The sequence below is a fragment of the Candoia aspera genome, chromosome 2 (assembly GCF_035149785.1).
Source record: "Candoia aspera isolate rCanAsp1 chromosome 2, rCanAsp1.hap2, whole genome shotgun sequence".
Lineage (NCBI taxonomy): Eukaryota > Metazoa > Chordata > Lepidosauria > Squamata > Boidae > Candoia > Candoia aspera.
The window spans coordinates 74,437,958-74,452,141 of record NC_086154.1 but is presented as its reverse complement, the minus strand read 5'-3'; the positions used below and the strand labels follow the sequence as shown (position 1 = coordinate 74,452,141).

The following is a 14,184-nucleotide window of genomic DNA, read 5'->3' as shown; positions in this document are numbered from 1 at the left end:
TCCTGGAGAGCCAGTTTGGTGTAGTGGTTAAGGCTAGAAGTCTCACAGGAGACTGTGAGTTCCAGTACTGCCTTGAGCACAAAGCCAGCTGGGTGACCTTGGGCCAGTTACTTTCTCTCAGCCCTGGGAAGGAGGCAATGGCAAACCACTTCTGAAAAACCTTGCCAAGAAAACTGCAGGGATCTGTCCAGGGAGTCTCTGGGAATCAGACACAATTGAATGATGTCTGTCTGTCTGTCTGTCTGTCTGTCTGTCTGTCTGTCTGTCTGTCTGTCTGTCTGTCTGTCTGTCTGTCTGTCTGTCGATCTATCGATCTATCGATCTATCGATCTATCTATCTATCTATCTATCTATCTATCTATCTATCTATCTATCTATCTATCTATCTAGGCAACATAATCTTCCATCTGTATGGAAAACCTATGGCTTTCTGCAGTCTTCTTTATTGTTATTTTTATTGCTAAAATTCCATTGAAGAGGGAATTTTATAGAAAAAGGCCAGAATGGAATTTTATAGAGAAGGGACAGAGCAAAATCTGTGAAGGGTGGTGGTGGTGGAGGCAGAGATTGATGTTTGTATTCCTCCCACCTCCCCCAAACTGTAGTTTAATGAGTTTCAAACTGGCTACTATTCTTGGCTAATTAGCTGTAAACTGATTACAGTTGTATGGGACCAAGTCTGTAGGCTCCATTATTGGTTGATTTGATAAAGGAAAAAAGTTCAATTTCAAAGAGAGAAATCAGCAAATAGAATCAATGACCTAAGAGTACAGATGTTAAATAAGATAAATCTTTCCTCCATGCAGTTGATTTGATTGCATTAGGCCTCTTTGAACACTAGGATTTTATACTGTACACTCATCTTCGCTCTTTTCAAATACAACCTCAGCTGCAGTCTTTATATCTCCCTACTTGTCACTGCTACGTTTCCTGGCTCATTTCTACATTAAAACATGTAAGGAATATTTTATCTTTCAAAATAATAAATTCAGACATGACAACCTCATACACTTACTGCCTTCCTTCCCCATTGCTTCAGGATTCATTTGTGAAGTGTTGTCAGCATCCATACGTTCATCAGATTTATAAAAGCAGAAGGTTTATATCTTACTCATGCTTTTTCAGAAACAGTTTCCCTAGCGTAAGGAATATGTCTATGCAATGAACATTATTAATCCCAGACAGTTGCACAGAACAGCAATTTACAAGAAGCATCTCTTAAAACAAAGCTTGGATGATTCATAGAAAAGTTACTAGGTCAGTGGACATGAATCTGCTTCTAATTAATTACAGTCTACAAGACAATGCCTCTTATTGATCCACTGAACTGTAAAGATTGAGAGCTTCAATTATTATTGAAACTTTGCTTGATTGAACGTTCTTGATACATCTGGCTTAGAATTGGGAACAGGATGGACCAAGATAGTTGATGCTGGAGATGTTAGCAAAAGCACATCTGGTGAATCTAATTCACAGGAAATGTGGGCTCTGCAGCAAACATGGAAATTGTTCACACAATTATATTGAGTAAAAATGGCATACAGATTATTTATTCATTTGTTCGTTTGTTTGTTAAATGTATATGCTGCCCGACTCCAAGTGACTATAGGTGCTTATTTTTGAAAGCAAGGTTTATGTAAGTTAAACATACGGTTTGAAAGAAAGGTACCAAGTTACTTAGTGCTGTAAAATTCAAATTATGATCCAAATAGAATCTGTGAATTTTAAAATTTCTATACACTTGTGTAGAGGTTTTATTTCTATAAATTCCACTCTGTACAACAGAACTTACTTCACCACCACCACCAACAACAACAAAAGGATCTGGCTGGAAACAAACACATTTCTAGATTTCATTGATTAAGAAAATACAATGTAAAATGTTACATGTTGGAGTTCTCCAAGCATGGGTTTGGGGTTGCAGACATATAGAAACAACTTCATTCCAAAACCAAACAAACTCAGAGAATTTCAGCAATGAATGCAACATGCCAACACTGAGCTACACATATTTGCTACTAGTTTGCATGAGGAAAACTGTGTTGCCCACTGCTTCTAAATGCATGGCAACATCTTAACTTTGGAGATGATCCACAACATGATGGTAGAACATGTAAGACATGCTTAAGTCCTGGCCCTTAGTATCTCTTACAAGAAAAAGATCCTATCTTGCCAGCACTGTGGAGGACCTGATCAATCACAGCACATAAAATTAGGCTAGATGGACCACTTGTCTAATTTAGTATAGACAGCCTCATATGTTTATTTGAAGAAACCTTAATATGGGTTTCAGCCTTAACAGAGATTAAGATTGCTCTTCCCAGCTTCTCAATCATTGTATTAATGCTATTTTACTCCTACAAAAAGGTCCTTGCTTCAATTAAAATGTCTTTTAGAACCAGAACAATATTTCAGCTAGTCAGGAAAAGCAAATCCACAAGCAAAAGATGAATGTATTTTGCTTATATGATGGAATACATACCAAGATTATGAACTGTGGCGTCAGATTCTTGTATAAGCAAATGCCTTGCACCAGCTGGAATGTCAAACATCCTAAGATAACCTGTAAGAAAGCATTAAAACTAATAACAATTACTGTTATAAGCAAAGGAGGAAACAAAAAAGGCCAGGCCCTGAACCATTAACATAGATGCTTCCCCTCAAGACCACATTTTCCCATGTGAGCTTACAACACTTTAAAATACAAGATACTCTTAAAAATTAAAACAGTAAGAATAAAAGCAATAAAATATATTTGAAAAGGACTTTATGGATCACCCAGTCCTTTCTGCTACTCAATGCTGGAATCCACTAAATCATCCCTGACAGGTAGTCATCCAGAGTCCACCTGAAAGCCTCCAGCATGGAGGAGCCCACTACTTTTCCACTGCTTTATGACTTTTACCATCAAGACATTTCTTATATACAGCCTGAGTTTCTTAATTTCAACCCACTGGTCTTTGTCCTACTTCCAGTTTCAACACATTTCCAGATGACAGCTTTTTAGATATTTGTAGGCTTTTGACATATGCCCCCCCTTGGTCTTTCCTTTGGCAGCTAAACAGCTGCAGCTCTTTCAACCAAAAGGTTTAGCTTTCTGAACTCCGATCATCCTGGAAGCTCTCCTCTGAACCCCCTTCAGTTTTTCTATGTCATTTTAACTGTACAGCCCTATAGGACAGAGTATAATGGAACTATAAAAACAATATGTAAATGGTGTTTCATTAGTATTTATTATAGAGATACTGTATTTCAATTAACTAAATAGCATTCTTGGAATGCTAAGGTGGGCAGTCAAATGACACCTGGAATTACAGGTAAGCATGGCCTGGGAGAACAAAATGAAGCAGGACATAGGCTGATAGCATTTTGCCAAGACAACTCACTCTGCATAACAAACACTCTCTTCCAACAACCTGAGAGACGGCTTTATACATGGACTTCACCAGATGGACAACACCAAAATCAGATTGACTACAGCCTTTGCAGACAAAGGTGGCGGACATCTATACAGTCGGTGAAAACAAGACCTGGAGCTGACTGTAGTTCAGATCATGAACTTCTTATTGCACAATTTAGGATCAGACTAAAGAGATTAGGAAGACCCACAGATCAGCTAGATATGAGCTCACTAATATTCCTAAGGAATATGCAGTGGAGGTGAAGAATAGATTTAAGGGACTGGACTTAGTAGATAGGGTCCCAGAAGAACTCTGGACAGAAGTTGGCAGCATTGTTCAGGAGGCGGCAACAAAATACATCCCAAAGAAAGAGAAAACCAAGAAGGCAAAATGGCTGTCTGCTGAGACACTAGAAGTAGCCCAAGAAAGAAGGAAAGCAAAAGGCAACAGTGATAGGGGGAGATATGCCCAATTAAATGCAAAATTCCAGAGGTTAGCCAGAAGAGATAAGGAATTATTTTTAAACAAGCAATGCGTGGAAGTGGAAGAAGACAATAGAATAGGAAGGACAAGAGACCTCTTCCAGAAAATTAGAAACATCAGAGGTAAATTCCAGGCCAAAATGGGTATGATCAAAAACAAAGATGGCAAGGACCTAACAGAAGAAGAAGAGATCAAGAAAAGGTGGCAAGAATATGCAGAAGACCTGTATAGGAAGGATAACAGTATCGGGGATAGCTTTGATGGTGTGGTCAGTGAGCTAGAGCCAGACATCCTGAAGAGTGAGGTTGAATGGGCCTTAAGAAGCATTGCTAATAACAAGGCAGCAGGAGATGACGGCATCCCAGCTGAACTGTTCAAAATCTTGCGAGATGATGCTGTCAAGGTAATGCATGCTATATGCCAGCAAATTTGGAAAACACAAGAATGGCCATCAGACTGGAAAAAATCAACTTATATCTCCATACCAAAACAGGGAAACACTAAAGAATGTTCAAACTATCGAACAATGGCACTCATTTCACATGCCAGTAAGATAATGCTCAAGATCCCGCAAGGTAGACTTAGCAATTCATGGAGCGAGAATTGCCAGATACACAAGCTGGGTTTAGAAAAGGCAGAGGAACTAGGGACCAAATTGCCAATATCCGATGGATAATGGAAAAAACCAGGGAGTTTCAGAAAAAAATCTATTTCTGTTTTATTGACTATTCTAAAGCCTTTGACTGTGTGGACCATAACAAATTGTGGCAAGTTCCAAAATATCTTATGGGGATACCAAGTCATCTTGTATGCCTCCTGAAGAATCTGTGTAACGACCAAGTAGCAACAGTAAGAACAGACCAGGGAACAACAGACTGGTTTAAGATTGGGAAAGGAGTACGGCAGGGTTGTATACTCTCACCCTACCTATTCAACTTGTACGCAGAACACATCATGCGACCAGCTGGGCTTGAGGAATCCAAGGCTGGGGTTAAATTGCTGGAAGAAGCATTAACAATCTCAGATATGCAGATGGTACCACTTTGATGGCTGAAAGCGAAGAGAAACTGAGGAGCCTTATGATCAAGGTGAAAGAAGAAAGTGCAAAAGCTGGTTTGCAGCTAAACCTCAAAAAAACCAAGATTATGGCAAGCAGCTTGATTGATAACTGGCAAATAGAGGAAGAAAATGTAGAAGCAGTGAAAGACTTTGTATTTCTAGGTGCGAAGATTACTGCAGATGCTGACTGCAGTCAGAAAATCAGAAGACGTTTAATCCTTGGGAGAAGAGCAATGACAAATCTCGATAAAATAGTTAAGAGCAGAGACATCACACTGACAACAAAGGTCCGCATACTTAAAGCAATGGTATTCCCCGTAGTAACATATGGCTGCGAGAGCTGGACCATAAGGAAGGCTGAGAGAAGGAAGATCGATGCTTTTGAACTGTGGTGTTGGAGGAAAATTCTGAGAGTGCCTTGGACTGCAAGAAGATCAAACCAGTCCATCCTCCAGGAAATAAAGCCAGACTGCTCACTGGAGGGAATGATATTAAAGGCAAAACTGAAATACTTTGGCCACATAATGAGAAGACAGGACACCCCAGAGAAGATGCTGATGCTAGGAAGAGTGGAAGGCAAAAGGAAGAGGGGCCAACCAAGGGCAAGATGGATAGATGATATTCTAGAGGTGATGGACTCATCCCTGGGGGAGCTTTGGGTGTTGACGACCGACAGGAAGCTCTGGCGTGGGCTGGTCCATGAAGTCACGAAGAGTCAGAAGTGACTGAACGAATAAACAACAACAAATAGCATTCTGGCTTCGTTTCCTTTGATAACTGGTTTCCCCCTTCTCCTCTTTGTAAAGCATGGCATACTGATGATGTAGGTAAACTGAACAAGAGAGTAAAAAGAGAGATAAGGTGCAAATGTATAACATACAATTCAGTCCAACCTAATCATAAGGCTGTTGTAAAAATAAAATGGGATAGTTCCATAGAAATCATCTTGCATTCCTTGGAAGAATAGTAGTAGGAAACTAATAATTGTGAATACTGGACACTTTATTGGAGCTGGCTGTGAACAAGATTCAAAAGAGAAAAGGTGATTCAGAGTCCATGTTGGTGCCCACATCACATCTGTTGGCAATTCTTTAAAGACAAGAAGGTGCCAGAAGCTGTAGTGTGCACATCCCTGCTTGCTCCTAATTGACTTTTCCTTTTCAAATCAAGATCACTGAACAGCCTTAGTCATTTCATCTATTTTAAGTGCTCACTAATCTTTATTTCTGCACATGCACGGATGGATAGGGGAAGAAAGCTGATATTTTTCCTTTTAAAATGACCTTTTATACATTTATCTCAGCTTATTTGTTCTATTCTGCCTTTTGGCTATTGTCCAACTTGGAGGACTTAGTTCTTTGACAAGATTCTTCACCATCTCTGGCAAACAAACGTAATGCAAAGTGGAAAGATTTTGTTAAGTCAGACAATAACCTGTTCTAGTTTAGAAAGACTAACCTTAAAGCCTGCATCTGTCTGACATAGCCCACTAAGCTTAAATCCTGCATCTGTCTGACATGGGCCACTCTGGTTTTAAGGACAAGGTATCAAGACAGGCAAGTACTTCAGCAAGGCCAGTGGTGGCCTGAATGCAACGCTTATCCGCTTCCCTCTAAAGCCTCTTTAGATGAGTTGCAGCAGTGGTCAAAATGGAAGGACAGCAGCCACAGGTAGGGCTGAAAGGGGACAGAGAAATAGGAAGGTCTGAAAATTTCCATTTCTCTGTTTGGGGTGGGATTTTTCCGTGCTTTACTTTAGGATGATATTCAGCCAGGTGGTTGTGGGAGTAGGGACAGTTTAAAGAAGCTCCCCAAAGGGGTAAAGAAATGCATAATTCTCTTTATATATTTAAATAAGAAAAACCTTGTTTCTTTGGTGCCCTGGAGAATGTTCCTTTCACCACTTTGCAATGGGTATTGTCTCCACCGCACACACCACATTTATCTTCTTGCTTTGATGAGCCTATTACCTTGTCACAACCGACTTTCTGCAATCCAAGAAAAAAATTCATTATTTTTGCTTGTAAGAGTCTTACTTTTCTTTGAATGAACACTAAATCAGGACATTTAAATATGGTATTAGGAACCAGGAAGAAAAGTATGTTCCTCAAACAGTATGTTGATAGTCCCACAGAGCCTTTACTTCAAGAACATATTACTCTTCAGAACTTGAGTTTAGGTAGATACTTGATATTTTTCACATCTGTCTTTGACCTAGATTTTCATATCTATAATCCCTGAAAAAATAACACTAAAAACAACCATATGTTTCTCTTTCTTTCTCTCAGTTAAAAACATCATACTTCAGCAAGTCTACCCTCAAGTAATATATCATGGAAATGAGCCCAACAAAAGGTTTATTTGAAGTAGACAACTTGAAACCTGAATAGTAGGAATGGTTTACTTCAGCATCATGAAGTTAGCACTATAGTTGTAACCGAATAACCAAAGTCATATTCCAAACACATGTATTGTTCTAAATATTAATTGCTGAAAACTATACCCAAGTGTATCTAGAATGATTGTATCACAGGGCAAGCATTGAAAAGCTGTGTTTATCTACATCAGGGTTATCTTTCTCAGGGTGTAAGTAAAGCTTTGGGAATTGCTAGAGTGTTACAAGAAAATCATGTATGCAGTGACTCATATAAAGTACCACAAACGGGACATGAACAATTCACTAAGTAACAGGCTTTCTTTCTAAACACTGTCTACATGGAACATTCCAACATGCATCAGAAATTCCCACCTATTTTTAAAAGAAGAAACAAGTTTTAAAATAAGAGTTTAAGAAGTAATAGTCTAGTTGACTGGGTCTATGTGCTCGTCTAGTGCATACGTGCTTGTAGATTAAAATCACTGTTTCCTTGAACAAAAACAAACCTAGAGATGTGCTCAAGAGCTTTCCTAAACTAAGTAATACATTCACACCACAGCAATGCATCTCTAACCACATCATTTCATTTCTTAATGTCTTACATCTCCAACCTTCTCAGCATTCTAGAGTTGCTGAGCACAGCTAGTTCTCTTTTGACTCTGGGGAATTTTCTCTCCACTTAATGACTTTTTCCTCTTAAAAAACTGTTGCACTTCTGCAAATACCTTCCTTTTAAATGGTTATTTTCACATATAACAGCCGCCTCCCAAGAATTAAGATCACTATTAGTATATATTATGATTTAGTGTACCTGAAATTGAAAAATATTCTGCTACTCCCAATAAAATAGCAAAGTACTACACAACTGATCAATCAATTTTCAATATCATTTATATAGTTTATAAAATCTTTATATAAATTAGGGAAGAAACTATCCCATTATAATTTTAATATAATACTTATTCTTAGAGATAGGAAAATGGAAAAAAGAAATTCCTGAAATAGACGTAACCTACCAGGCACTCTCCTCGCACACAGATACTGTGCAAATCCTTATAGGAGCACCGTGTTCCATCATGTACCATTCTTTTCATATACACCACATCATTAGTTTCCTTGGACTCACAGTACAGGTGGCACCTTTCTTTAGCTATAAGGGAAAATACTCTGGTAATTTATCTTCTAATTGGTTTATTTTGTAAATGCCAATTCAATGGAAGTCTTGTGGTGAGGTCCAAAATTCTAACTTGCCAAAAGGGAGACATTTAGAGGCATATTCTAGAGCCATATTGTATACTTAAAACCAAATGTTTAATAGGGGGTATTTGTAGTCTGTGTCAGCCTTCCCCACTTAACCTCTTCAGATATAGCTTCTGTTTCAGAATTCCTAGTTGGCAGAGTCAAAAAGCCATGTTGGCTACAGATCTGCGGATTGAAATTCCAATATGCCTGGGTGGCATGAAGTGAGAGAAAGCTATTCTACCATCTAAATGGATCAGCCATTAAAATACAATCCCATAAAAATGTTTTATTTGCTATTGCAATCCATCATGCTTAGCATATACATCAATTCAGTTAAAGTTAAGCTGAGTGATGTAGCAGCCTAGGTAATTCCTACTATGCACTGCATGCTCATCCTTCTGAAAAAGCGCCCTCCCCCAAAGAAAATAGAAACACTTGACAGTATGTTCTGAGAGTTAATACTAAGGAATTGTAGTATTTCTGCATACAGGACATTTCAGTCTTCTAAATTTGGCAGAGTGATCCTGGTCTGCTATACTAATAATGAAATGGAAAAGATAAATTATGCAAACCATCAGTATGTTCATATGGGAGCCAGTGATGCTTCATGTTCTGATATTCAAAAACAGGATCCCACTGCCTGCACTGCTCCTCTCTGAAGTCTTCATCATCTTCAGGGCAGTCTTTGATATTGCACAGCTGGAACTCATAGTTTGGCCCAAAACATGTGCGGCCTCCATTAGCAGGGCTAGGAAAAAGAAGTAATATTGGTGAATGATATTAGATCAATAATATAATACACCACTGCATTTTATTGGAGCTGGGAAACTGTGTCTGTCCAGATATTGGATTCAAACTTCCATGAAGTCTACTAGGCAAAAATCAAGGATTTGAGGACCTGTAGTCCAACAATATCTGGAATTCCATGGATTCTCTATCCCTGTGTTCAATCTCAAGATTAATTTACTAAATAAAATTATTTATATAATTTTCTATAGCTATAAGCTACACTTAGAACACATGATATGTGAGAGGCAGGCAAGGCACAGTTGCATACTCTTAGTCTTAATATCTGCAATATGGAAATATTAATCACGACTTAACAGCATCTATAGATACATAAATATGAAACACTGAGCATGCACTATATAAATGCTGAAATAGTTGTGGGTGAGATACAATGTAGGTTTTATGCTTATGAAAGAGATCCTACAAGCAAACCTGTGAGAGAAGTTTGTCCTTTTCCTTCTTCAACCCCTACATAAACTTAAAAGCCATATTGGAAAGCTGGGGAATAGTCAGAAGTTACTTTTTAGTGGGAGTGGGGAGATCTAGCAGGAGGGAAGAGGAAAAGGTTCTTTATTTCTTAAATGTATACCCATTGCAACCAGCCCAACTGCAATCATGGCAGTTGTTAGCAGATAAGAGAGATCTCTGTTCAATTAAATATGGCTGGATTTCATTCTATCTTGTAGGATAGAAGAAATACCCTAATACATGCACACATCAACTATGAAACCTTTAATATAGTACTAGAAGTGATCATGATATGTCCTCAATAGGTTAGGTACTCAGTCCAATATTTTCTGTTTTATTGCTTGGCTAATTTAATTTCCTAAATCTTACTGTAATTTATCAAGGTTTTTATACATCAAATATTTATCTTACTACCTTTTTACTTATGTCTTCATTTTCTCATGTTGCTTTTTGTGATGTTTTTAGGTTTTGTTTTATACTAATGTGTTACTTTATATGAAGAATCCATAAGAAAGATTTTTTAAAAATAGCACTAGAAGTGGTACTGATTTCTTATAAACCCCTGAATGCTCAAGAAGTGGTTTCGCTGTCTGGCAAAAATAAACTTCTCTTATGTCATCCTTGGTTTAGTAATCACAAAAGCATGATGCTTATAAAATGATTTCATGACTCATTTCAAACAATTGATTATAGCTTTGTGATCAGATTTGGGACTGAGAAATCCATTGTGAGTATAAATTTGTTCCTTCCAGTGAAATCAACGGAACTGCCTTGTGAAAGCATGAAATAAGTGTGGATCTGAATGCATACCAGTCTTGAAGTTAATAGGGCAAACATTTTAGTGGGAATAAAAAGTACTTAATCTTTTCATTATTTCAGCCAAATGCCACAATAAGCTTTCACATATAAGTTTCTTATATTAGAATGGGAAGTCTCACACAGACACAAAACCCATTAAGTCTTTTTTGTTTTAACACAAGCTGTTTGGACAACTTGCATCTTAAACTCTTCTGCAATTTATAAACTTGAATGCAGAATGCCTATTAGAAAAAAAGGCAGTGACTGGGCAAAAGTACACCAGGGTTATCTTTGATCTTAGCCAATATTTATTTATAAAATGTATTACACTACTATTACGATTACTTGCATTTCATTATAATTCCTAAGCAGGGTGCAAAACAGATTAAAATCCATTAAATCACACATCTTAAACTCCTCAAATTAATTCTTTCAAAAATAATGACAATAAGAAAACAACATAGTATTGCATGTCCTAATACAGCATGCAATAATCTTGTATGATCTATGCTATTTCATCTATCCAGTATGTTCTCAGTGAAGCAAATTCAAGAGCAAGGCAGAGGCCTTAATCATAACTAAGCAATTTTAAAAAAATATATTATGATAGTTTAACAATATTATTTTAAATTCATTAAAGACATCTGTAACGAAATTCATCACCAAAGAGCATAATTTGCTTAGGTTCAACTTACTGAGGATTGTCACACTGGCGTGTCCTGAATTTCACTCCTGTTCCACAAGTTCGGGAACAGGAACCAAATTTACTCCATGCTCCCCAGTTTCCATCTTGCTTCAGTATATCTGGAGTTAACCAGATACAGTGACCTTTAAAACAATGCTAAAAGAGAAAAATATACAGGTATGCATATTTTTGTAAGTCATAAACATTGTTTTCTTAGTGACTGAGCTTAGAAAGGAATTGCTATTTAAATAGAGTTTACTAATCTGAAAGAAACCATTAGTTTCTCATATATGCTTGTAAATGATAAAACATTATTCAGAACTGGATGTTTGAACTACCACCATTGAAAAAAATATACTGCTAGAGTTTATGATATTTTACCGTTGATTTGGTCTACTGCATGTCAGTTCATACCTACTCATCTGTAACCCTAGATATAGTTTCCTTCAGTTATGTAGTTGATTCTCCAGAAAGAAAAAAATCAAACCTGCCCATTTTGTACCATGTCAATTTCCTGTGTAGACCCAGAGACACTTCAGGGGAGAGAGATGTGTCAATGAGACAGTGGTAAAATGGAGAGAGAAGAAATTGATCTTCTTATTCAACATTCACACTTTTCCAAATTTTCAGGGCAGTCTGCCAGTTCAAAAGCATATACTAGGGAAATATGTGAAAAGTGTAATATCCTTGAAAAACTATGTTAAAATGCATTATCTTACTGTTTACAACCAATTATTTGGAAAAGTTGAGTATAACAAGCAAAATCACAAACCTAAATATTTCTGTTTGGGCCAAAATAATTCCCAAGTTTAGTGTCAACAAAATTTGAAACTAAATTTTGATGACCCTAACCTGACAGATTTACAAAAATAAGAATTTGAGAAAAGCCAAAATTAATATACTCACTATAATAATCATATAAGATGGTATTTATTGCTTCTCTACAGGTCAGTTTTGGGGGAAAGGTATAGTTTGATGTGGTCCATTATATTCACAGTGATATCAAACAGAGTCAAGCTAAACCCACATTACATCAGTACGATGCAATGTTGCTCCCTACCCCACACAAATGGATTTTATTTAATTCAAGTCAGAGTAGTAATGCTTCATCAGCTGAAATCTACATTTTTTTCTTAGTTGCATTGAGTGAATTCTAAATGAAATTGTGAAAAAAGTAATTGCAGGGCTGAGATAAAGCTTTTACAACAGCAAGTGAGAAAAGGGCTTCAGCTAATATGGGTCTTATAGTGAGCAGGAGGGAAAAAGGAATATTTCTTTGTATTGTAGCATTTATGACCTCAGAGGACATTAGCAGCAATAATTATTTTGATATTTCTATGATGTATGTAACTAAAGTTTCTTCTGTCTGTCTATGAATTATGTGAACATATAGATACAGTAGTTTTTTTTTAAATGGCTACCTGATTTAAACATAGACTTCAAAACACAAAAATAGTGTGCAGATTTTTTTTTAATGGGGGTTCTCTCTCGCTAGAAATGGTTATGGATTGGATCTAGATGAAATTATCTCTAGAGTAGAGTTCCCTGTTATTGATACCCCAGACTGTATCCCCAATTTGACCTGATGTTTCCGCAGCTTCAATATTCTGGTAAGGGTAAAAACACGGTATGTAGCAAGCAGCCCCCCACCCCCCTGCATATTATGTTCTAGAAGGAGCTGGCAGACATATCTGGCTAGCTTGCAAAGGCACCCCAGTCTGGTATTGAATCTGGATGCCCTTTATCCCTTCCACGACCCCCACTCCTTAGCAACTGCTAAGGAATAAAATGGTATTGAATTGACCCAGGGCTCCATTCCCAAGCAGATATATGATTCTTTCCCTCTCTGCTTTACCTCCTTCCTTGATTCAGAAATCCTTCTTCTCCCTTCCTATAAGAACACCATCTTTTGTCTTTTTATTCTCTGTTGCCAAGCTAAGCTTTGCCAGTGCCAAGTGCTCCCAATTACCATGTGATCCATTCATATTTGTGTGTGTCTGAGTCCCACATCTTTAAATCCCTTGTTGTTTTGCTATGGCAAGATGCCTTAACACTGACTGTTTCTGTTTTTCTGTTTCTGCTTTTTTTTGTCCATAGCTCCATTAAAATGAATTGCTAGAAATAGGTTCTAGAATGGGTTTCCAAAGAAAATGCTTCCTCTCCTCCTAAGTAACCATGTGATTAAGAGAATGAGAAAAGAGAAGGAATAATGCAACAATCAAGATTCCTTTTGGATTGTGGAACAGAATCCAGAAGCCTAGGAAACAAAATCTATCTATCTATCTATCTATCTATCTATCTATCTATCTATCCATCCATCCATCCATCCATCCATCCATCCATCCATCCATCCTTTGTGGGACCACCTCTCCTGGATGGTATTTATTTCATCAGGTCTCATAGGGTGGGCACGCTTCAGGTCCTTTCCCTTCAATGTGGTCATTTTGGGGACCTAGGAAGGGCGCCTTCTCTGTGGCAGCCTCTGTCCTGTGGAACATCCTTCCCCCTGAAATCTGGCAGGTCCCCACCTACCTTCCTAGCCTTCTGGAAGGCCTTGAAGAGCTGGCTCTTCCCAGAAGAGTTGGGGTAGAGTGAGGCTGGAACCCACTGCATCTGAATGTGAGTGTGTGTGTGTTGCCTTTGGGGCACCAGAAGCGTTTGTTGTAGTTTTTACAGTTTATATGTTTTTGTTATTGTTTTGTGAGCCGCCCACAAAAGGTGATATGGTATTTAAGATGGGCAGCTATATAAGTCTTTAAAATAAATAAGCAAATAAAACTATACTCAGTGCGTTGGTCTCCAGATGTCTGCACGCTCCCTCCTTCCTGGCCATAGTTTATGTGGCTAGGATTGGTCAGAATTGTAGCCCAATCCCCTTGAGAC

General features: G+C 37.8%; 1 protein-coding gene across 3 annotated transcripts in view; it reads right to left on the bottom strand.

Annotated features, from left to right (window-relative positions):
* ADAMTS2 (ADAM metallopeptidase with thrombospondin type 1 motif 2) overlaps positions 1–14,184 on the bottom strand; it is a 300,115-nt gene that overhangs the window by 17,521 nt on the left and 268,410 nt on the right. For all 3 annotated transcript variants that reach the window (XR_010067127.1, XM_063292232.1, XM_063292231.1), the window contains exons 11-15: positions 11,312–11,457; positions 9,134–9,309; positions 8,336–8,469; positions 6,807–6,930; positions 2,483–2,563 (exon numbers count right to left, since the gene is read on the bottom strand). Coding sequence is in view for 2 of the 3 variants with exons in the window: in XM_063292232.1 (XP_063148302.1) it covers positions 2,483–2,563; positions 6,807–6,930; positions 8,336–8,469; positions 9,134–9,309; positions 11,312–11,457 (661 nt within the window). In the remaining variant the exon portion in view is untranslated. The remainder of the gene's footprint in view (positions 1–2,482; positions 2,564–6,806; positions 6,931–8,335; positions 8,470–9,133; positions 9,310–11,311; positions 11,458–14,184) is intronic.